This window comes from Schistocerca nitens, chromosome 4 (assembly GCF_023898315.1).
Source record: "Schistocerca nitens isolate TAMUIC-IGC-003100 chromosome 4, iqSchNite1.1, whole genome shotgun sequence".
NCBI lineage: Eukaryota > Metazoa > Arthropoda > Insecta > Orthoptera > Acrididae > Schistocerca > Schistocerca nitens.
In genome coordinates, this window is record NC_064617.1 from 716,852,228 (window position 1) to 716,878,651 (window position 26,424).

General features: G+C 42.0%; 1 protein-coding gene across 1 annotated transcript in view; it reads left to right on the top strand.

The window, feature by feature from the left end:
* Positions 1-26,424, top strand: part of LOC126252533 (cytosolic carboxypeptidase Nna1) — a 666,898-nt gene that overhangs the window by 356,856 nt on the left and 283,618 nt on the right. Inside the window, 2 exon segments of the mRNA XM_049953428.1 lie at positions 25,660-25,804; positions 25,889-25,942. Of these exon segments, the coding sequence (XP_049809385.1) occupies positions 25,660-25,804; positions 25,889-25,942 (199 nt within the window).

A 26,424-nucleotide genomic window follows, 5' to 3' on the forward strand; every position in this document is an offset into this window, starting at 1 on the left:
TACTCTGTCTGTCTGAACACCATGTAACTGTGGGCATGGATAGTGTCAGTATAAGTGGGTATAATTTAGCATCTTACACTTGTAGATCTAGGATGGATAAAGGAGGAGTTCCCATTTTCATAAAACATGGGTATAAATGCAAAACTGTAGAAGTAACCAAATTTTGTGTTTATCAGCACTTTGAGGTCTGTGCATGTGAACTTCAGCTAGATAATGTAGTACTGATATTAGCAACAGTGTACAGGTCCCCATTAGGAGACGGAGCTGTTCATAAAAAATTTTGGCTCCCTATTATGCTGTCTGTCAGACTTTTGTCACAGTCCCAACACTCCTTGTTGCAGTCATATATAAACTTTAATACATTTCAGTATAGTAGAAGAGTTGTAGCCTCCAACAATCACAAAAACATAGTACAATAATGCTGATTTTTCATTACATACATAATGCATCACTGACTCAAGGAATTTTCCCAGACAGGTTAAAATATGCTATTGTCAGGCCTCTCTACAAAAAGCGGGACACCATAGATGTCAATAATTATTGGCCAATATCCATGTTTACAGCATTTTCAAAAATCTTCGAGAAAGTAATGTACTCAGTGATTAATCATCTCAATAGTAATGGGATACTTAGTAAATCACAGTTCGGATTTCAAAAATGCTGTTCCACTGAGACAGCAACATACAATTTCACTGTCCACATAATAGAGTATTCAAATAGTAAAATGTCACCAATAGGAATTTTCTGTGACTTGTCCAAAGCATTTGATTGTATGAACCATGACATTATGTTACAGAACTTACAATTCTATGGTATAAATGGAATACCATATGGGTGGTTTAAGCCATACCTACAGAACAGGAAGCAAAAAGTTTCCTTATATGGGTCAAGTGATTTAAATGAGTTTGCCACTTCATCTAACTGGGGTGAAAGGTGTTCCACAGGGTCCAATCATGGGTCCCCTTCTGTTCTTTGTATATGTGAACAACCTCCCTTCCTATAAGAAACAGGAAGCTGAACTGACACTGTTTGCTGATGATACAAGCATCATTATTAATCCAGTAAAAGAAACTCCAATTGAAAATGATACAAATAAGGTCTTTGGAAAAGTCATTAATTGGTTTTCTGCAGATGGGCTTGCTCTAAACTTTGAAAAAATACAGTACATCCAATTTCCTACTGCAATAAGTACAGTTCCTTCAATAAATATAACACCTCAGGAAGTCAGTAGACAGGGTAGATCATATAAAGTTTTTGGGTGTACATATAGATGAGAATCTTAATTGGAAAATTCATATTTTGGATCTTCTAAAGCAAATAGGTACAGCAACTTTTGAAATCAGAATAATTGCCTATTTTGAGGATATAGAAATTAGTAAGCTAACATACTTTGCATACTTTCACTCTCTGATGTTATATGGAATAATGTTTGGGGTAACTCAACATTTAGACAAAAAGTATTCACTGCTCAAAAGGAAGTGGTTAGAATAATGTGTGGGATTCATAGTCACTCACCTTGTAGGCATCTTTTTAAAAGATTGGGAATTCTTACAACAGCCTCGCAGTACATTTACTCACTAATGTAATTTGTTCTCAACAACATGGACCAGTTTAAAAACAACAGTGACATTCATGATTATAATACCAGAAAAGAGAAAGACTTACACTATCCTTTACTCAGCTTATATTTGGCACAGAACTGTGTAAAATATGCTGTTTTAAAAACTTTCAGCAAATTACCAGATGAATAAAATGTCTGAGAGACAGCAGTAATAGCTTCAAAAATAAATTGAAATCGTATCTCCTTGACAACTCCTTCTGCACCATGGATGAATTCTTGAATAGGAATAAATAAATCTATAAATATAGTATATGCATTTTGTGCCATTTAAGGGAATGGGGTAAATAATAGAAATATTAATCTTTAACTCTGTATTGTAATATATATATATATATATATATATATATATATATATATATATATATATATATATATATATATATATATATATATATATATATATATACGTGGAATGTTTCCCTCTGTTATATATATATATATATATATATATATATATATATATATATATATATAAAAAGATGATGTGACTTACCAAATGAAAGTGCTGGCAGGTTGACAGACACACAAACATACACACAAAATTCAAGCTTTCGCAACAAACTGTTGCCTCATCAGGAAAGAGGGAAGGAGAGGGAAAGACGAAAGGATGTGGGTTTTAAGGGAGAAGGTAAGGAGTCATTCAAATTAATGATATGGTTATAATAGAGGGAAACATTCCACGTAGGAAAAATATATCTAAAAAAAAAAGATGATGTGACTTACCAAATGAATTGCATTTCATTTGGTAAGTCACATCATCTTCTTCTTTTTTTTTTTTTTCCTACGTGGAATGTTTCCCTCTATTATAACCATATCATTAATTTGAGAATGACTCCTTACCTTCTCCCTTAAAACCCACATCCTTTTGTCTTTCCCTCTCCTTCCCTCTTTCCTGATGACGCAACAGTTTGTTGCGAAAGCTTGAATTTTGTGTGTATGTTTGTGTTCGTTTGTGTGTCTGTCGACCTGCCAGCACTTTCATTTGGTAAGTCACATCATCTTTTTTTTTTTTTTAGATATATTTTTCCTACGTGGAATGTTTCCCTATATATATATATATATATATATATATATATATATATATATATATATATATATATATATATATATATATTAAAAAATCTTGTTACATATGTACATTTCTTGTGCACTTGACATGTTCCACATCATAACGGCTACCATACCGTACGATTGATCAATGGAACGCACAACCAACTAACTAACACTTCCTGCTTAATCAGCTTAGTCACTTTTCCAGTAGCACCAACTACTCTTATACCAGATACTAGCATGACCACCACTTCTTTATTGTCTGTAATTTACACAAAAAATATCTGAGATATTGCATTCAGTTCACTTCCACTGTCGACCAAGCGTTTTATGGGTGTACCGTGCAATGTAGCCATAACTATAGGATGCCAATTACTGTCATTATTATTTTTAGAGTCCTCATCATATAACAAATCCTCATTGATGTTTCTGCTCGAAAAACTATCATCTGGTTCACCAAAAACATCATCTGTTACAGGCAAGTGACATACTGCATGATCCCCTTCCTCAATTACATCACCTACAAAACACGCATCTTCCTCATCACTCACTTCTTCAACCATTATCCTCTCTTTGCTAATGAGATTATCTTTCTCATCATACACAAATTCAAACATTTCATCTACTTCACTAGCATCACTATTGCTTGATGAATCACTATCCAAACCACCCTTGTTGTCACTATCCTCTCCTTCTAACACCTGGCTAACCAACTGTTCCCTGTCTTCCTTTTCAGACCATAAGGCCAAACACTTTAATGGTTTTTCACACTGTAACCTATTACAGTTTATATCAACCCCTGAATTATCCATGCTTTCTATGTTAGTTTCTATTGCAGCTGATTCTATTCCATCTGCTGTCAAGGTTCTTCCGAGCAATAATCCATAGGTATCGGTCATCCACTGCAGTAGTAGCCCTTGGACGGCCTGAGCAAGGCATGTCATCGACAGTTCCTGTCTCTCTGTATCTCCTCAATGTCTGAACAACATCACTTTGGTTCACTCTGAGAACACCTGGACACTTATCTTTTTTAGAGGCCCCTCTGGCACAAAGTAAAAATGCGGACACAATAGTTCTGTGTTATTGACTATCTAGGCATGGTTGAACTATGGACAACAGGAGCTATGTATCTCCTTCCTAGTGGAATGACTGGAACTGATCAGCTGTTGGAACCCCTCCATCTAATAGATGCTGCTCGTGCATGGTTGTTTACATTTTCAGGCGGGTTTAGTGACATCTCTGAACAGTCAAAGAAACTGTGTCTGTGATACAATATCCACAGTCAATGTCTATCTTCAGGAGTTCTTTGAACTGGGGTGATGCAAAAAAAATTTTTAATATGTGTAGTTCAATAATTGTCACCCTGAATATAAGGCTACTCCTCTTTAAGGCCAAACTAGATATAGCACAATATGTTAGTTAGAATATCTGCTACAGTAACAAAATGATAAACGTCAATTTACACAAATTACTTGTAGATTGTGGAAAGGAGAATTGTAGCTTTTATAAATTCTCAAAAATTCATGTTTGTTTGCGATGGTATACAGTGAGATTCAGGGATGATATATTCTGATGCAGTAACTGTGAACCACGAACACTAATTAAATTCGAGATAAGTTACGTAGCCAAGACACTCATACCAGTAACTTACAAAAATATAGTTTTGTAAGCATTCAAACATTCTCAAAATTACTCTATTTCTTATGTAATTATAAAATGAAATTAGAGAACGAATTTTTTGATGAGAATAGCCCTCCTCTTCTCAAAACATTTTAAAACAGCACAATGAAATTTAAGCTTACAATTGACAATAACAATGCAAGTTTATCGCGGCACTCCCGAATATTCGAAATTTCACAGTAAATCAAAATACAGGAAGGTGTCGATACTTAGTGAAAGATTATGTAGAAGTGATGCAAACAGTAAAATATGTGAATATATAACTTCAAATTGGGACATGAAACTTACAGGCCAAGATACTTAGTATCAGAGTTCTCCAAAATATTAGAAATACTCATGTTCAACAGACTAACTTCTTACATGGAAAGCAGAAAATACTAACTCCAGCACAGCAAATAGATACTAGAAAAGGAAATCAAAAGAAGCAGCAACTGAATAATTAATAGAATTTATTCTACAGGCCTTGGACAGCTGGATAGTAATGTCTGGGATTTTTCTTGACTTATCCAAAGCATTTCACAAAATTAATCATGCATTCCTAGTAAAGAAACTAAAAAATACCGATTGTGGTATTTGTGGACAAGCAGCAGCCTGGAAAACATCAGAGCTCAGTAACAGCTGGCAATATGTAATCATTAACAACATGAAACAGATCAGCAGTTAGCAGCACGAAGTATGGTGTACTGCAAGGACGTGTTATGGGGCTACCTTCTTCAATTTATTTGTAAATAATGTACACACATATGAAAAAGAAAATAAGATGTGGTATGCAGATGTCATAGGTGTTGGCTGAGCACAGAACTTGGTATGGGCCGGTATATGCAGGCTGGAGGGGAGCACGGACAGTGTCATCTCGGAGCATGATGTATTCACAATTATCCAGAGATTTCAGGACTTGAACCTTAGGGCGGGAATGGCTGGCAGGCAGAGGGTTCTCGCCATATACAAACTCAGCTATTGAGCATTTGAGGTCTTCCTTATAGATCTCATGAATGCCGAGTGGCACAAGGGTAAGTGCCTCCATCCATAGAGTCGCAGCATCGAAGAGCCGCCTTGAAAGTGCGGTGCCAGCGATCGACTAGCTCATTACTTTGCAGATGATATGCTGTGGTACGGATGCTCCGGATGCCGCCAATGTTACAAATCCCATTGAACAGGACCGACTCAAATTGTCTGCCCTGGTCAGTCATGATGATAGCTGGACATCTGAAACGCGACACCCATGACTCAACGAAAGCTCAAGCAACAGTTTCTGTCGTAATATTGAGGACGGGTACAGCCTCGACCCAGCAAGTTGTTCGGTCGATAGACGAGAGAACATAACGAAAGCCGTTAGAGGCAGAGAGAGGGCCAACAATGTCAATGTGAATATATTGGAAATGCCCAGGAGGGATCGAAAAGGCGCCGAGGGGGGGTGAAGTGTGCTTGTGTACTTTGCAGCATTGGCAAGCAACACAGGAGTGTGCCCATTGCTGGCAGTCCTTGTTGACATTTCTCCACACAAAGCACTCCGCTACAAGGTGGGTGGACCCACGAACACCGGGGTGAGCTAAATTATGCAATGCGTTAAAGACAGCTTGACGGAACTTGGTTGGGATGAGGGGGCATAACATACCCGTACTGTCGTCACACCAGATTTCACCAGAAATGCCAGGGAAGGTGGTGCAGATGAAGTGTAGTGAGTCTGAAATCAGGTTTTGTGTTTCCTCATCGGCGAATTGGAGGTTAGGCAGTTCAGAGAGGTCTCTGGTGATGAACTGAGATATGAAGTCCATGTATCTGAAGCGGCAAGGAGGCGGGTCAGCTGGCGGGTTTGTAATGGCTGCAGCCAGGGGTTTGTCATCCATTAAAAAATAGAAAGGGCGTCCCTCAATGTCAGTCTTAAAATGCTTAATTGCTTCATAGACCGAGAGAAACCCCCTGTCAAACGCGGAATATTTCCGTTGTGCATTGGTGAGCTTGAGCGAGAATAACTGCAGAGGCAAAGTTTGGCCGTTGATTGTCTGGCTAATCTGGCTCGCATCTGTGGTGATGAAAAGCTGCGCATTGGGATGAGGATGTGCGATGGTGCAGGCCTCGGCAAGAAGATTTTTGAGGGCAGTGAAAGAGTCAGTCATAGCAGGAGTCCATGGAACGGGCCAAGATCCAGAAGTGTTGGTGCCTGCCAAGGTGTCTGTCAGTGGAGCCTGAATCTCCGTAGCCTGAGGTAGATGTCAGTGATAATAATTAACTGTCCCCAGAAAGTGCCGGAGCTCTTTGAATGACGAAGGTCTGGGTAGGTTTAGTATTATTTGTACTTTCTCAGGGGGTGGTGAAATGCCATCGACAGAGACCCGAAAACCGAGAAAAGTGACAGTGGGTTGATGTAGCTGCACTTTGTCTTGGTTGGTCTGGATGCATGCTGCCGCAAGAGTGTTCATAACAGTTTGTAAATGTTGAATTTTGTCCTTGACGGAGGAGCTGAACACAAGAATGTCATCAAGATATGCAATGCAGAATTTTAGGTCAAATAGCACTTCGGTGATGAAGCATTGCCAGGTCTGGGTTGCGTTTTTAAGACTGAAGGGCATGAATCGAAACTGAAATAACCCGATCGGGGTGGTGATTGCTGTCTTCCTGATGTCTTCAGGTGCCCTAGAGATCTGGTGGTAGGCCCGTTTGCAATTAATGACAGAGAACGTGGTCATATCTGTGAGGGAACTGGTAAAGTCGCCAATGTTGGGTATAGGGTGGGTGTCCATTATTGTTCGTGCATTTAGTCGATGGTAATCTCCACACATGCGCCAGGACCTGTTTTTCTTGGGTGTCATATGTATGGGTGTAGACCAGCTACTGGCTGACGGTTCAGTGATGCCGGAGCTTAGTAGTTCAGAAATGTGATTTTTAAGGTCGGAGAGGCGCTCGAGACAAAGTCGATGTCGTTTATTGGAGATCGGGGGACATGGCGTGAGGCGAAGCTTGTGAGCCATGCCTTTTTGATGACGGAAATGTTGCCGGTGGCACGAGTGGTGGTTTGTTTACAACGTGCGGCGGGCGGGGCAGGTGAGGCATGGTCGTAGTGTATGGAACCACTCGCCGGATCCTACGGGAGCCAAGGCGGCGAAATGTACCAGGAGTCAACGCGACTAGATGGCCGCCGGCCCGAAGCAGTGTCACTGTGGTTGGGTGAGCTCGGTAGAGCTTGTGAGCCATTAGTGAGTCCATTTTTCGAGGGCGCAGCCTGTAATGCACGGTCGCAGACGAAACGCTTGGTGCGAGTGCACTGATTTTGTAGTCAGTGGTTGTCGCACGGCGGCACGCTGGAGCCATAGTTGCATAGTCTGAGGTGCTGTCCGTGAGGGGTAGGAGCTGTCAGTTCGGGAACTAATGACACTCATCACGCATGCCCACTTGTGTCCAGCCGAGTGCCAAATGCTGCCGTGTTATGGCAGTCTTGATAGCACAGTTGCGAGGGGTAGCGGGAGGTAAACACACGGAGGCTCGATTGCTGGGATTGCAAGCAGATTCGTCACACTTACTGACCTTGCTTTGTCCTTGCTGTAGTGTCTGTAATTCCTTTGCTGCATCGGAAAGCTGGAGCTGTGTTTTGTGGAGCCGGAGGAAGAGATCAGTTTTCCTTGTGTAGGCGAGCAACGTGTTCAGGCTTGACAAGGCACTTGTACGTGGTTTATTGTAACGTCACCGACAGAGATGGGCATGTATGGATGTGATGAGCCCGGACCAATATGTCACAGGGGCAGGGGGGCGTTGCTCGATGGAGCACAGGTGAAGTGAGTCTTGGACGGATGAACAGATGATGAAACACGGTGTTTTGCACTAGGTCCGGTGAAAGTTTGTGGTGTCGCAAGAAGTCAATGCCTAGTATAGGTTCGTCAATTTTGCACACTAAATAAGTCCACTCAAGTTTGCAGTTTGCAGTGAGTGAGGCGATGTGGGAAGTTGAACCCGAGCATTGTAGTTTATTTGAATTCACAGCTTGCTGTGAAGTACGATGAGGGCGGATGTTCAACGACGCTAAGGACGTAGGCAGCAGTGAAACATCAACGCCTGTGTCCACTAGGAAAAGGTATCCTGACGAAATGTCTTTAATGTAAAATCTTCCGCAATTATCCAATCGTTCCCAAACAGAATGGAGCACTGTGGGATGCTTGTCATGTTGTGCACAGGAGGCGGCACCCGGACCTACCTGCCATTGGCATTTGGGAAGTAGCAGGGTGGTTGTAGATCTGTGCCGCCTCACCAAACCATGTGCGGAAGTAACAGTACGGGTAGTGCGGTTGCATTTCCTGTGGAAGGTTTGTTGCCAGTGGTGATGGCCGATGTTTGGTGGCCACAACAGGTTCGGTTGCAGGAGGGGGTGTGACTGTGGGCTGAGCCAGTGGCATCCCAGTTGCTCATTTACTGCTTCCCAGAGAGAGTGGAACGGTCGGCACAGTACGGCCCCGGCCGCGTCTGGCCACAGGGCGATGAGCCTGAACCTGAGCCTTATCAGGTAGGCAGTGGCTGGCAAAATAGAGCAGTGATGCATTGTGTAGCTTGTGAGCAATTTTAATACCTTGCTCGACAGGTTCAGGAGACCTTTGAGCCAGAGTAAACCGGATTTGAGGAGATAGTTTATATGACCAGATGGCGAGGAGAACTGTGTCAGAGAATAGATCAGCGCTGACCAGTACACGTAGCCGTCTCCAGAGCTGGGAAGGTTTGTCGTTGCCTAGTTGCTCGATGTGGAGCACTTGCCATATTGCTGCCTCAGTTGAGCGTGCAAGCTGGCGTAGAACTCTCTTTTTGGCTAGAATGTGCTGGGTAGCTGAGTCCGGGGCGTCGACCAGGTCAGCAATCAAATCCTCCTGGTCATGCAGGTGGGTGATGAGGCACAGATACCTGGTTGACTCATCAAGTTTGTAATGGTCGAACACTTTGTACACAATTTTGAACCAGGTTGTTGCTCTGTCGGGATTAAATGGTGGCTGTGTCAGTAAGCGTTGTAGATTGTTCAGAAGAACAGGTTGAGTTGAGTTCGTCGGGGTACTGCCTGAATCAAGCTGTTGTTGCTGTAGTATTCCAGGAGAGTGTGCCTCCAGTGGATGTGGCAGCGACGGCTGTTCGGGTGGCAGCGTGAAGGTGACACGTTGTGGTTGAGCGCGGTCCGTCGTGACACAGAAGGCCAACGCAGGTGAGACACTGTAATGTGTCGATTGTGGTTGCGGAAGCTCAACACGTTGCGGGTGTGTTCAGATTGATGTGTCGCAGAAGAATGATTGTGGATGAGGCACCGAGATGTGCCAAGAATGGTAGTGGAAGCTCGACTGGAGCCGGCGCGGGGGTGACAGGTGAGAAAAAGTTCAGAGTTTGAGAACGCGTCTTAGTCCGTGGAAAGCTCGACGTATGATCAGAGCTGGGGCCACCTGCATTGCAGGGGGGCTGCGGAGGGACAGGCTGTCCGGAAGTGCAGTGTGGGAAATGTGGGACGAAATGTGTGGATGTTCACTGTTCATAACCACTCCACTCAAAATGGTGTGCGGATAAGGTGAATGTGTGGCACAAAACACTGAGGCATAGCAGTGGGACGGAGGTGGAGGTCTTGCACAGATAATAAGTTATTGTAACTGTTGCCGGCCGAAGTATCGAAGTAGGAATGCATGTGCTGATGCTGAACCATGGCAGCTGCGGGCGTGGTCAGATGCTGAGGAGGTAGAACTGTGAATGAAGCAGTTCCGGCCACGTCGCAGGTATCCGCGTGGTACTGCATGGATTGCGGCATGGCAAATCATTGTCCTGGTGGTAGTAAGTTGTCTGACAAAGCATTTACAAAAATCAGCATTGGTCCCACACTGCACAGAGATCCATAAGAGGTAACTGCACAGACGATGAGGGAGGGCACATATGGCAGGAACAAAGGTGTTTGATAGCCGGAGTCATGCACTCTCCTAATCTCACTTATTGTTGCAGGCTCGAAAACGTCCAGTGAAATTGACGGAATCATTGTGTGAGAGGCATCGTGTTGCAGGCCTGGCGGGTGGACATTGCCCGCAACATGATGCATGTCGATCACAAAATCTGGTGTTAGGCGCTGGGATGAAGTCATTGTTCAAATGCTGTGTCAATGTAATACATGAGAAAATAACTGACCAGGAGGTCACGGACACAGTAAAATGGCGAAAACGGAAGATGTTACAACTCGGGGTCACCAGTGAGGAGGATTACCGGTTGGTTGCACCAATAATCACACCCATTTAGCAATAGTTCATTTATTAACCTTAACACGTACAAGGATCACAAGGAACTGACATGAACATGGCGGAACATCCAAAGATAACGCTTAGAGTCCAAAAGTGAATGCATATCGATGTTGGTGCTTTTTCATTGGCGCCACGTATGTATTGTGGAAGTTACTGAATGTTATTACTGTATAGCCCATTATATTTATATTGTCTAGTTGTAAGGAAAGTGATGTGTCCTGTATTACAAGTATGTACCTGTACAGAAGGTTATTTACGGGACCAATAAAAATCACAAACGCTTGCGGTCTCACACACAGCAAAATTCCAGTACCAGCATCATTCAAGACGTCATAGTTTTTGCGCTCTTGTTAAGATAAGTTATTTAGATTGTAATAACAGTTAGTTTAGTTCAAATTGTTCATTAAATATGTGTATCAGTGTGACTCTCAAACTTCCTATTAAAGTATCACTTTCCTTTACATATAAGTGCCGAAGACATGAAAAGTTCGGCATGTAACTGTATATTTGTGTGCATGTTGGCCCAAGTCGTGTAGTGTAAAGGGTGTTAATTGATTTATTTCTATTTTTAAGTGTGTAATCTCTGTTTCAATGCATGATTAGTGTGAATGTTGGTATGTGTAGACTGCGGGTTGGAATTTCACTGGGGTGACTGTAATGGGTAACTGAATGGGGAATTTAACAAGGCTCTCCCATAGTACTGTAAGCTCTGCAAAAAAGACAAGAGAATCTTTGAGCAGGTGGCAAAGATTTGTGCCCTTACGTGTGAATTAGATTACATGAAATTTGAACTAGATAGGTTGAAGTGGGAAAAAGATCGTGGAAACCAGGTAAAGGTAACTAACAAATTGGCAAGAGGGGATCAGCTCTTGAACATCATCCACATTTGAGCTAACAGTATCCAATAAATTTGACTTGTTACCTGAAGTAGGAGGGGAAGAGGTACAGTAGGTCACAGTAGTGTGCAGCAGGCTTCTAGCAAAGAAACTCAGTTTAGACACTAGGAAGAAAAGAGTCTTGCTGCTAGGTAGTAGTTATGGGAGGGGTGTAGGCCAGATGGTACAAGACAAATTAAGACCAGGGTATCTGGTCACAAGTTTTGTTAAGTCAAAAGTTAGCCTTAGCCTGGTGACAAAGGAGTTGTTAACATACGTTAAGATAGAACACAAGTTCAAAAACATCGAGGCAATTACATTTTGTAGTGATCAGTACATAGCAGTGTGTGCTGGTGAATTAATGCTGAAAAATAGTTCTCTTTTAATTGTAATCAAATACAGATCCCCACTGGGATATTTTGACCTATTTATGTGGAATCTGGATTCCTTACTGATCTATCAGACAGCAGCAAGCAGTTAATAGTCTGTTGTGACTGCAATGTAAATTTCTAAGGGATTCTGATAGGAAAACTTGTTTGGAAACCTTATTTGGATCCTGAAATCTGATCGCAATAATTAACTTTCCAACACTGGTGTATAAAGGCAGTAGGACCCTAATTGATGATGTTTTCTTTGATAAAGTTCAAAGCAAGGAAAAAACTGTTTACTCAGTAACAAATGTTCTCTCTGATTATGATGCACAGTTAGTTAGGATAAATATTGTAGTGCCTTATGGTATAGATACTCCTCAGTTGAAATCAAATTATTGACTCCAGTACAAATGTTTTTAAGCATAGTTTACAGGAAATAAGATAGGATGTAAATTATAATGAACCGAACACTAACATAAGATTTAATGTATTCCATGACAAAATTATTTGAAAATAGCTTTCCACATAAGCTAATCAGAAAGATACTAAACATACATGTAAAAATGATGGATCACTAGAGGGATTATAGCATCTTGTGAAAGGAAAAGGGAATTTTTTTTGTAAGAACAAGTAGGGATCCTACAGTAGTTGCACACTACAAAAACTGCACAGAATTACTAAGAAAGGATATTAAAAATTAAGAAACATGCACATAATGTTAGAAGTCAGTACTTGTGTTAACAAACTTATGGCTACATGGAATGTAGTGAAATGAGAGACAGGCAACCAGCCACAGAACAAGACATCACCACTACTGAACTGAATGAAAGGGCTATTAATGATGAGTCACAGGTAGCAAATAGATTTCTTAAATATAGTGGAAAGCATTGTGACAAACTGTTCAGTCTTGAGCAAAATCATAGCAGTATGTTGAAAATTTAATTTTCATAAAATTCAATCATATGAATATGTCACCAACTTCACCTTCTAAAATTAAGAAAATTATATGCTCCCTCAAAAATAAAAGTTCATCTGGTTTTGATGGTGTTTCCAACAGAGCACTAAAAATTTGTTCTCATGTAATAAGCCCAGTCTTATCTGAAATATGTAATGCATCAGTAACTCAAGTAATTCTTCCAGAGAGACTGAAATATGCCATCGTTAAATCCCACTTTAAGAAAGGCGATAAGAGAGATTCAGTAAGCACTGACCTGTTCCACTGCTGACATCATTTTCCAAAATTTTTGAGAAGGTGATTTACTCTAGAATAATATCTCACTATAGTGACAATAGTGTCCTTAGCAAATCACAGTTTGACAGTTTGGGTTTCAGAAGGGTTTCTACTGAGAAAGCCATTTACACACTCACACACCCAATTTTACAGCCATTAAATAATAAAATATTGCTGATTGGCACTTTCTGTGAGCTCTCTAAGACATTTGACTGTGTGAATTGCAATATTCTTCTAGATAAATTGACATTTTATGGAAGTGATGGTATTGCCAACCAATGGATGATGTCATATCTAACCTAAAGAATGCACAAAGTTGTACTTAGTCTAGCAATGTAGTCCAGAGAGACAATTCTGACAGGGGAGAAATCACATATGGGGTTCCCCAAGCTTCAATCTTAGGTCCACTACTGAGTTCTGAATTGTGAATTGTGGTTTATTTGTCTCGTAACATACATCACCTAAATCATTTGATTCAGGTACAGGAGACACGTCAAACTGTGGTAAAATTTCACCATAAACAAAGAACAGCTGATGTTAACAGACAGCATAATAATAATGATACAATTTTGTTATATACACATACAATAAAGTCTAACACATAATTACCGCTTGCTCAAATGATCATTTCATTCCCTATGAATTCTTCTATTGAATAGTAGCATTTCTCCCACAAAAGCTGCTGTAACCTGATTTTTAAAATTTCTGGCATCATATTCAATATTTTTTGCCCATTAACTTGCTGTATATTGTCATCCGCATATACTGTGGAGTCTGTGCATATAATTAAGCCTGTGTGTGGGTAGCATAACATTATTTTTATTTCTTGTGTTATAAATATATGGCTAAAATGAGTCTCCACAAATTGTCTGCTGTGTAGGAAGATTATAAATTCATAAATGTACATGGAGAGAACAGTTAGGATTTGCAGTTACTGAAATAATGGGCAACAAGTCTCTGTTTGCTGTGCAGTACACATGTATCAGACAGTTTTCTTTTGCAGTTTGAATATGCGGGATACACTACTTGAAAATTATCCTATATCTAATGACAGATTCAAAATAACTATGAAAATCAGTTATTCATATACTCACTACGGGTTTTTGCAACATTCACTTTCAAACCATTTGACCGGATCCAATTTTCTAAGGCATCAGGTGTACTTATTATGGAGCTCAGAATTTTTTTTACATCATCATCTTCAATTAAAACAGAAGTATCATCTGCAAACAGAACTGATTGAGAATTAATATTCATGGGAATTCATATTCATAGGTAAGTCATTTACAACGAATAGGAACAGGATTGGCCCCTGAATGGAACCTTGAGGCACACCTTGTGATACTGTACTCCATTTAGTATAACAGTTCACTGCATCTGATGTGATTGTTAACCTTTGTTTTATGTTGTGTAAGTCTTATGTCAGCCAATTTAGAGCATTGTCCTTAATTCCATATTTTTCTAATTTGTAGATAAGCAAGTCATGGTTCATGGAGTCAAATGCTTTTGTGAGATCACAGAAGATACCTGTGACTTAACTCCTCTGATCCAATGATTGGCTATCTTTTCAGTAAAGTTATTCACTGCATACAGAGTGTTTTTTCTGGTTGAAATCCAAATTGGTTACATATAATAATATCATTTTTTACAATAAAGTTTTTGACCTAGTTTACAGCTACTTTCTCTAACACTTTTGACAGGAGTGGAAGAATAGAAATAGGCCGATAGTTTTCCACATCTTCCCCGACCCTTTTTTGAACTGAGGTCTGAGTTTGGCATACTTCAAAACATTGGTAAAGCATACCTGTTCAAAAGACTGGTTGAATATTTTAGTTAGAGGAGGTGCTATTATGCCACACACTGTTTTAATCACTTTAATGGGTTTCCCATACCACCCAGCAGAGTTTTTATTTTTTTAATGATAATATAGTATTTTCCACATCCTTTATTGTGACTTTTTTTAAATTCATAAGATACTCAGCTTCTTGGTGGATGACAAAGGAATTTATTTTACTCTGATACTCTGCTACATCAACATCTGACTTTGCCACATTTATGAAGAATTCATTTAAACTCTCTGATATTTGAGCCAGGTTTACAATAAAGCTATCATCTAGTTTAATCCTAGATATTTCACTACTATTAACTCTAACACCCAACTCTGATTTGTCAACAGACCACACTGCTTTTGTTTACTTTTATGTTGTACAATGAACTTCTTGTTTGCCATTTGTTTGGCTGCCTTCACTACTTTTTTAAATATAGCTTTATAATGACAAGCACACACAGTATAATGTCTGTTTTATTATATTTCAGTTCATTGCGGAGCTTCCTCTTCCTTCCACTAGAAATTTTTGTTTCCCTGGTCATCCATTTAAGTTTATTTGTGAATTTGTTGCATGTAGTTCTAAGTGGAAAAGTTTCATTAAATATTTCAAGGAAGCTACTTAAGAAATTGTTAAAGTTAGTATCACCAGAAATACAGCTGCTATAAGGCCATTCAAACTCTCTTAACTTATTTCTAAATGTAATTGATTTTTTTATTGAATTTCCTTTTAATATGGCTTTTGTTACATGAAATGTCTTTCTTAATTTTTGGCAGTTCATTATAATGCAGAGTGGTTGAAGATTTCTAAATCCATGCAAAATTTATAAACATCTTCATATACATAATTTGTTAGAATATTGGAATATTATCTATATAGGTAGTTGACTGTGCAGTTTTTCTAGTGGGTTTCATGAATTTTATTTTGAAGTAAAAGTTTTTTATTAAGTCATATATGTAACAAATTCACTTGTGCACAACTAGAGATACTACACCTATGATAGGTGTAACACATAGTAAGGAAATAATAAATGGCTGGAAACTTTAAAATTCTTAGTGGTCCATATTGTTGAGCATTTAAATTGGAAAAAGATACATTTTGTAAATCCCACAACAACTTAGTTCAGCCACATTTGTGCTTAGAAACACTGCAAATCTTGGGGAGAGACAAATCAGTAAGTTGACATATTTTGCATGTTTTCATTTGCATGTCATATGGAATAATGTTGTGTGGTAACTCACCTTCAAAAAAGTTCAAAAAGAAAGTCTTTATTGTGCAAAAAAATGCTGTAAGACTAATATGTGGTCCTCACCCATGATTATCTTGTAGACATCTGTTTAAGAAGTTGGGTAATCTGACTGCTGCTTCACAGCAGATTTATTCCTCCATGAAGTTTATTGTAAATAATCTGCTGGAGTTCAAAAGGAACAATGATGTACATAATTACAATATCAGAAAGAAAAATTACATTCATTATTTCACATTAAAGTTGTCTGTACCACAAAAAGGGGTGCACGTGCTGCAACAAAAACTTTTGATCTCTTACCCAGTGATCTAAGATGTCTGACAGACAGCAAAGTAAATTTTGATAACAAACCAAGAATATTTCTCCTTGACAACTCCTTCTATTCCATAGAGAAATTGCTATCACTATAATGTGTAAAAGGTGGTGGGCAGAAATTACTAATTCACATCTTTATACTTAAAAAAAGTTAATTTCAATTTGTATTTGGGAAGAAATTGTGAATGTAAAATGACTTATTCCACATCATTATGATCTGTCATGCAAAATGATCCATGGAACATGTAACAAACTATACCAATAAACTTGTTTATTACATGGATTTTTCACTTAGCTGTTTCTGTGCACACTTCTACACTGGCAAGCCAAAGGAGAACACTGCAGTGTGAGATTACCTCTGTCTAAATTGCTAAAATGGTCACATTATGTTCTTGTTGAATTACCTTTTTTGTTTATATGGATGTTCATGGTGGTAATCTTTTGATATTAAGAGCTATATTATTGTTTGTTGAGCAACTGTCAGCTTTTACCCTGAACCCTTCTGATGTCCTACATGTGTGGCCCACAGTGGGAAGTCAACAGTGTAAATGAGAAGCAGTATTGAGCCTAATACACTTCCTTGAGGGACTCCAATGTTAAGATATTCAGAGCCAGTTGAAATTTTGGAATCTGTACCCTCTGCATTCTGTTTGCTAGATAAGACACAAACCACTCATTTACAATCTGCCTTAACCCCAGTTCTTTAAATTTACTTAGAAGTATTTCATGATAAACTTTGTCAAATGTTTTATTGAGGCCTAGGAAAATGCTTGTTATGTTTTCTCCTTTGTCCAAGGCTTCTGAAACTAATTTTGCAGTTTTTGCTGCACCATCTTCTATTCCTCTCCCAAACCTGAAAGCAAACTGTTAGTATTTATTTAAATGATCCATAAGTCAATTTTTCATAATAGTTTGTGTTCTTTTTGTAAAAGACGACGATAGCAAAATTGTTTTTTAGTTCTCTGTACTTTCTGTGTCAGTTGTTTTGGGATGCAAAGAACTTTTGGCTGCTTTAGGTGGTAAGGGAAGCAACTGGATATGAATGACTCATTTATAAGATCTGCTGGGGAACTTTTATGGTGCTGGTGCAGTCTTTAGGTTGACACATTGGAATCTCATCTAGACCACTGGACAATGCACTCTTAAACTTACGCATGATGCCACTGTCTTCCTCCCCAGTGCTGGGTAGCAGCAGCATTGTGTAAGGTACTGTTGATACCGTATACAGCAATAGTGTGTCAAATGTATATTTGTCTTAGTCTTATAGCCAAACATGAAATGGCACCGTATCAGTGATGTTTGCTTATTATCAAAACTTATCAATATTAATACTGATTTGATATAATTATTGCTCCATAAGTTTCATACAAAAGGATGTATAAGCTAATAGCAAGAAGTGTAGCTTATTATGTGGTGGCAGTGAACAAATTTGAATGATCAGCTTAATAATACCATTGCAGTTACAATATCATGTGCTTTTTCCAAATTAATGAATGAATATTTTCTTCCTCTGAAGTTTTTTGCTGGTAACTCAGTCTCACTGTTCTGTCAACATAAGTTACATATGTCAAGAGTTTGTGGCGCCGATGAAATCGACACTAACATCAATATACATTCATCTTTGGACTCTAAGTATTATCTTTGGCTGTTCCGCCATGTTCAGTTCTTTGTGATCCTTGTATGTGTTAAGGTTAATAAATGAACTATTGCTAAATGGGTGTGATTATTGGTGCAACCAACCGGTAATCCTCCTCACTGATGACCCCGAGTTGTAACGTCTTTCGTATTTGCCGTTTTACTGTGTTCGCGGGCTCCGTGTCAGTTATTTTCGCATGTATTACTTCGACACAACATACGAACAATGACTTCAGCCCAGCGCCTAATGCCGGATTTTGTGATCGACATGCATCATGTTGCGGGCAATGTCCACCCGCCAGGCCTGCAACACGATGCCTCTCACACAATGATTCCGCCAATTTCACCGGACGTTTTCGAGCCTCCAACAATAAGTGAGGTTAGGAGAGCACATGACTCTGGCTATCAAATGCCTTAGTTCCTGCCACATGTGCCCTCCCTCATCGACTGTGCAGTTACCTCTTACGGATCTCTGTGCAGTTCGGGACCAATGCCAAATTCTGCAAATTCTTCGTCGGACAACCTACTACCGCCAGGACAATGATTTGCGACGCCGCAATCCGTGCAGTACCATGCGGATACCTGCCATGTGGCCAGAACTGCTTCGTTCAGGGTCTGCCTCCTCAGCATCTGACCATGCCCACACCTGTCTCGGTTCAGCATCAGCACATGCCTTCCTACTTCAATACCTCGGACTGCAACAGGAACAATAACTTGTTATCTGTGCAAGACCTCCACCTCCGTCCCACTGCTACACCTCAGCATTTTGTGCCACGACATTCACCTTAGCCGCACACCGTTTTGAGAGGAGTGACTATGAACAGTGAACATTCACACATTCCGTCCCTCGATCGACATCATTTCCCACAATGTGCTTCTGGACAGCCCACACCTCCGCAGCCTCCCTGCAACACAGGTGACCCCGGCTCTGATCATATGTCGAGCTTTCCGCAGACTAACAGGCATTCTCAAACTTTGAACTTTCTCTCACCTGTCGCCCCCGCGCCGGCACCAGTTGAGTTCCTGCTACCGTTCTTGGTACATATCGGTGCCTCATCTGTGTCGGTCTTCTGCGACGCGTCAATCTGAACACACCCACAATGTGTTGAGATTCCGCAACCGCAATTGACACATTACGGTGTCTCATCCGCGTTGGCCTTCCACGTCGTGACGGATTGCGCTCAACCACAAAGTGTCACCTTCACACTGCCACCCGAACATGCGTCGTTGCCACATAACCTGGAGGCACACTCTGCTGGAATACTACAGCAACAACAGCTCGATTCAGGCAGTGCTCCGAAGAACTCAACTCAACCTGTTCTTCCGAACATTCTAGAATGCGTACTATTGCTGCCGCCATTTAGTCCCGACAGAGCAACAACCTGGTTGAAAATTGTGGACGAAGTGTTCGACCATTACAAACTCGGCGAGTCAACCAGGTATCTGTGCCTCATCATCAACCTGCACAACCAGGAGGATTTGATTGCTGACCTGGTCAGTGCCCCGGACTCATCTCCCGGTACACTCTAGCCAAAAAGACAGTTCTACGCCGCTTTGCACACACAGCTGAGGCAGCAATACGGCAAGTGCTCCACATCGAGCAACTAGGCAACGACAAACCTTCCCAGCTCTGGAGACGGCTACGTGCCCTGGTCAGCGCTGATCTATCCTCTGACACAGCTCTCCTCGCCATGTGGTCAGATAAACTATCTCCTCAAATCCGGTTTACTCTGGCTCAAAGGTCTCCTGAACCTGTCGAGCAAAGAATGACAATTGCTCACAAGCTCCACGATGCATCACTGCTCCATTTTGCCAGCCGCTGCCTACCTGACAAGGCTCAGGTTCAGGCTCATCGCCCTGCGGCCGGACGAGGCCAGGGCCGTACTGTGCTGACCGTTCTGCTCACTCCGGGAAGCAGTAAACAAGCAACTGGGAAGCCACCGGCTCCGCCCATGGTCATGCCCCCTCCTGCAACCGAATCTGCTGCGGCCACCAAACCTTGGCCACCGCCACTGGCAATGAACTTTCCGCAAGAAATGCAACTGCACTACCCGTACTGTTACTTCCACACACGTTTTGGTGAGGCGGTACGGATCTGCAGACCACCCTGCTACTTCCCAAATGCTAATCGCAGATAGGTCCGGGTGCCACCTCCTGCACACATGACAGGCACCCCCCAGTGCTCCTTTCAGTCCGGGAACGACCGGATAATTGCGGACAGTTTTGCATTAAAGGCATTTCGTCGGGATACCTTTTCCTAGTAGACACAGGCGTTGATGTTTCACTGCTGCCTACGTCCTTAGCGTCGTCGAACATCTGCCCTCATCATACTTCACTGCAAGCCGTGAATTCAACTACACTACAATGCTTGGGTTCAACTTCCCATGTCTTCTCACTCTCCACAAATTGCAAACTCGAGTGGACTTTTCTGGTGTGACAAACCTATAATAGGCATTAACTTCTTGTGACACCACAGATTTTCACTGGTCCTAGTGCGTAACACCGTGTTTCATCATCCATCCAAGACTCGCTTCCCCTGTGCTCCGTCGAGCAACCACCACCGTGACACATCAGTCCAGGCTCATCTCATCCGTACATACATGCTCGTCTCTGTCGACGACGTTACAATAAACCACGCACAAGTGCCTTGTCAATCTTGAACACGTCTCTTGCCTATGCAAGGAAAACTTCGAGCTCTCCCTCCGGCTCCACAAAACACAGCTCCAGCTCTCCAATGCAGCAAAGGAATTACAAACACTACAGCAAGGACAAATCAAGGTCAAAAAGTGTGCCAAATCTGCTTGCGATCCCAGCAATTGAGCCTCTGTTTGTTTACCTCCCGCTACCCCTCACAACTGTGCTATCAAGCCTGCCATAACGTGTACTGACAGTTCCGCAGGGCCACACCATCCTAACACGGCAGCGTTTGACACTCGGCCGGACAGAAATGCTCATGCGCGACGAGTGTCAATGTTTCTGAACTGATGGCTCCTACCCTGCCCCTCGCAGACAGCACCTCATACTGTGCAACTTCAGCTCATGCACGCTGCCGTGCGACCACCACTGACAACACAAACAGTGCACTCGCGGCAATCGTTTCGACCTCGACCATGCTGCCACAGGCCGTGCCCTCAGACAATGGACCCACTTATGTCTCACGAGCTCTACCAAGCTTACCAGACCATGGTGACACTTCTTCGGGACGGCGCCATCTTGTCGCGTTGACTACTGGGACACTTTACCACCTCGGCTTCTGTCAGATCCGCCCAGTGGCTCTGAACAGCACGACCACACCTCGCCTGCCTCCTGCCCGCTACACATTGTAAACAAACCACCTCCCGTGCCGCCGGGAACATTTCTGTCATCACCAACAGCACGGCTCAAAAGCTTCGCCTCACATCATGTCCCCTGATCTCCAGAAAACCACGTCGACTTTGTTCCAAGTCCCTCTCCGACCTTAAAAATCAGATTTCTGAACTACTAAGCTCCGGCATCATTTAACCCTCTGCCAGTAGCTGGTATACACCCATACATACGACACCCAAGAAAGACAGGTCCTGGCACATGCGCAGAGACTACTGTTGACTAAACGCATGAACAATAATGGACACCCACCCTATACCCAACATTGCCGACTTTACCAGTTCCCTCACAGATGCGACCACATTCTCTGTCATTAATTGCAAACAGGCCTACCACCAGATCCCCATGGCACCTGAAGATATCGAGAAGACAGCAAGCACCACCCCAATTAGGCTATTTCAGGTTCGATTCGTTCCCTTCGGTCTTAAAAACGCAACAGACCTGGCAACGCTTCATCGACAAAGTGCTATTCGATCTAAAATTCTTCTTTGCATCTCTTGATGACATTCTTGTGTTCAGCTCCTTCGTCGAGGACAACATTCAACATGTGCAAACTGTTATGAACACTCTCACGGCAGCAGGCATCGATACCAACCAGGACAAATTGCATCTATGTCAACCCGCTGTCACTTTTCTTGCTTTTCGGGTCACTGCCGACGGCATTTCACCGCCCCCTGAGAAAGTACAAATAATACTAAACCTACCCAGACCTTTGTCATTAAAGAGCTCCAACGCTTTCTGGGGACAGTTAATTATTATCGCCGATATCTACCTCAGGCTGCGGAAATTCGGCTCCACTGACGGACGCCTTGGCAGGCACCAACACTTCTGGATCTTGGCCCGTTCCATGGACTCCTGCTATGACTGACTCAAAGATCTTCTTGTCATCGAGACCTGCACCATCGCACATCCTCATCCCAATGCACTGCTTTTCATCGGCACAGAGGTGAGCAATACTGCCATCAGCGCTGTCCTTAGCCAGACAATCAAAAGCCAAACTTTGCCTCTGCAGTTCTTCTTGTTCAAGCTCACCAATGCACAACGGAAATATTCCGCGTTTGACAGGGAGTTTCTCTCGGTCTATGAAGCAATTAAGGATTTTAAGACTGACGTTGAGGGATGCCCTTTCTATTTTTTAATGGATGACAAACCCCTGCAGCTACTACAAACCCGCCAGCTGATCCGCCTCCTTGACACTTCAGATACATGGACTTCATATCTCAGTTCCTCACCAATGTCAGACACATGAAGGGTGCTGACAATATAGTTGCTGATTTCCTTTCATGAGTCAATGCCATCCATTTGCTGTTAGACCTCTCCAAACTGCCTAACCTCCAACCCGTCGATGAGGAAACACAAAACCTGATTTCAGACTCTACTTCTTCACTACACTTCGTCCGCACCACCTTCCCTGCCATTTCTGGATGAGATCTGGTGGGATGACAGTACCGGCACATTATGCCCCTCATCCCAACCACACTCTGTCAAGCTGTCTTCAACACATTGCATAATTTAGCCCACCCCGGTGTTCGTGCATCCACTCACCTCGCAGCGGAGCGCTTTGTGTGGAGAAATGTCAACAAGGACTGCCAGAAATGGGTGTGCTCCTGCGTCGCGTGCCAATGCTGCAAAGTACACAAGCACACTTCACCTCCCCCCCCCCCCTCGGCACCTTTTCGATCCTTCGTGGGCGTTTCCAGCATATTCATGTTGACATTGTCAGCCCCCTCTCCTCCTCTAACGGCTTTTGTTATGTTCTCTCATCTATCAACCGAACAACTCGCTGGGTCGAGGCTGTCGCCCTCCCCAATATTATAGCAGAAACCATTGCTCGAGCTTTTGTTGAGTCAAGGGTATCATATTTCGGATGTCCAGCTAATATCACGACTGACCAGGGCAGACAATTTGAGTTGGCCCTGTTCAATGTGATTTGTAACATTTGCGGCATGCGGCGCATCCTTACCACAGCATATCACCTGCAAAGTAACGGGCTAGTTGAGGGCTGGCACCACATGTTCAAGGTGGCTCTTCAATGGCACGACTCTCTATGGATGCAGGCCCTTCCCCTTGTGCTACTCGACATTCATGCGATTTATAAGGAAGACCTCAAATGCACAATAGCCGAGTTTGTATACGGCCAGAACATTGTTGTCCCTGGCGAACTCGTGAGCCCTTCCACTTCTCTCCCTCAGTCTGACTTATCTTCTTTCATGGACTGCGTCAGACGCCACTTCATCAACCTCCATGTCCCTCCGCCTGCCAGCCATTCCCGCCCTAAGATTCACATTCCGAAATCTCTGGGCAATTACAAATATGTCATGCTCCGAGATGACACTGTCCGTGCTTCCCTCCAACCGCCTTATAACGGCCTGTACCGAGTTCTCCGGCGCTCAGCCAACACCTATGACATCCAGATGAAAGATTCAGCTGTTACAGTCTCTCTCAACAGACTTTAGCCTGCTCATGTCGAGCCTTCTTCTACCCCCCTTCAGGCCACGACCACACCACTCACTGTCATGGCTCACGACGCTCCGACCACTCCCTCCATGTTGGACTTACACACTCCGTTGAGTAACTTCCAGCTGCAATCGTCAAGCTCTCTGATCTCGCCCTCTACTCTGGTCTCATGCACTCCGTCGAGTGTCCACATGCTCCCCACATCGAGCTTACCTACGATCATGCCCTCGCGCCGGCCCCTTCGCTGGACCCTTCAATCTCTCCACCGTCGCCTGCTTCGCCCTGTTGAGGTTTCTCACACACCCCGTTTTGAATGTGCCCTCACTCAAGGTGTTTATGCCTGTCCCCCCGGACATAATCCACAACATCTCAATAATACTGCGCGATTATACACTGTTTGTTGTGTGTTTCTCTTCATCCAGTGCTCACGACATGACCTCCGCCATTCCCTGCCACATGGTGAAATATGTTCCCCTCCCGCCCGACGTCGACCTGGACATGCTTCGTGTGTTGGCCACGCGCACCGGAGACTTCGTCATCGTCTCTCCATTCCACCCGCAAACCGCCGGCCTACCTGTCGCCACACGACCAGCATGCCCAGTACGACGCCCGGCTCTCTTCAATGACTTCCAGGTTCGATGGCCGAACCTTGCTTCACGACATCTAACCACACAGCTCCCCAATGACGCTGTCAAGCTGAGTGTGGTCCGGCTCCTGCAGTCCACCCCTGCCAACGCCATATTCACCCCCCCCCCCTGCCTCTCAAGAGTACTCCGTGCGGTGGTGGTGGTGGGGGGAGGGGGGGGGGGCTATGTGGTGCTGATGAAATTGACACCAACATTGATATGCATTCATCTTTGGACTCTAAGCATTATCTTTGGCTGTTCCGCCATGTTCAATTCAGTTCTTTGTGATCCTTGTATGTGTTAAGGTTAATAAATGAACTATTGCTAAATGGGTGTGATTATTGGTGCAACCAACCCGGTAATCCTCCTCAAGTTAATTTATGTGACCCTTCAATTACAGCAATTTGCAGTAATGTTAATTACAGAATAGTTATGTTTAATTTACCACATGGTTTTATTTTGGTCTGGCAACCTAGTTCTATTCCAGATTTTGTGTTGCTTGTACTTGACTGCTGGTCTTGATCTTTGTTCTTGGCTATAGCATTAAATAAGTTTTGCTTGTACATATAAAAAATCACAATTAAATAACAACACAGTCAGGTCAAATAAAATGGTTAGGGTACTCCTGTTCATTATAAAGCCAAATGACAAGTGTTAATCTACTTTAAACAGGACTCAGTATTTAGAAACGTAGCTAACAATGTTATTATAAAAACACAGATTTAATCAAATAAATAATAAATTATTAATATGAAATAAGCAGAAGTTGTTTAGTAAGACTGAGGAGATGGTAGCTTTTTTCACAGCAACAGCTTCCTTTCTAATTGACTTGATTGAATTTATTTGGTATAACCACGAATAGCAGAAAAGGTATAGTGAACTACATTGTTAATACAATGCACAGAGTAAGTTTCTGTGAGTTTCTTGTCTTTTGTTACTTTTATCTTGGCTTGTTTGTGCAGTGGACAGTCTCTTTCTTAATGGTATCTGTGAAGCATGATGAACCAATGTACAAATATCTGTTTCAAGGTACCAAATTAGAGAGTTGATGCACATGCTACTGTGGCCATATCTTGTGTTCTTAATATTATTTTTCCATAAACTCTTTCTTGTCTTTTTTTCAGTGATGAGGGTGATACAAGCAGTTGTTCTGAGGATGAAATGATGCATTACAAACAAGAACTCACAGATGAGTGCTATCAGTCATTGTCAGTACCACCTCCATCTCCTGTCCTTCCTCACCGAGAGCATCACAAAACAGCAAACAAAGTAAGATAAAATTAAAATTAATAATATATTTAATTTATCTGCTACAAAATTTTACATTAATTTCATAATAATATCTGTTCTTAGGAAAGATCAGTTCCTGAGAAAACAACTCCTTCACCTCAAAGAAAAGTACTTCAGGTGGGTGAAAAAAGTTTATGTGCTTGACTGTGTAAATATCATATTAATAGCGTATGCTTATGATGTGCTTCACATTTTTAATTTCAGTGTTATTTCTTATATTGTGTTCCAAAAGAGCTAGAAAAATATGGCCATATTGATACTGTGTGGGTAAAACTATTATTAATGGTAATAGATATTAGTATTTATTTATTTTTCACTCATAGACAATGCACATTGTATGACTGTTGTCCAATGTATGTACAATAGCTACATGCTTCATAACATGCAGAGGTAAAAGCCAAAACACATATATTTACTAGGTGAGAAATCCACCATTGCCCAGGTACTTATTTACTGCTATCTCCAAGTCTTTGCATGTGTGAAATTTATTTTTAACTTGTAAAGCTTCTTTGTATACAATGTTTGAAGTAGTATGATTGGGAACATGAACAAAGACTTTGTTTGTTTCACTAACACAGAGAGCCACTTAGAGCTGTCTG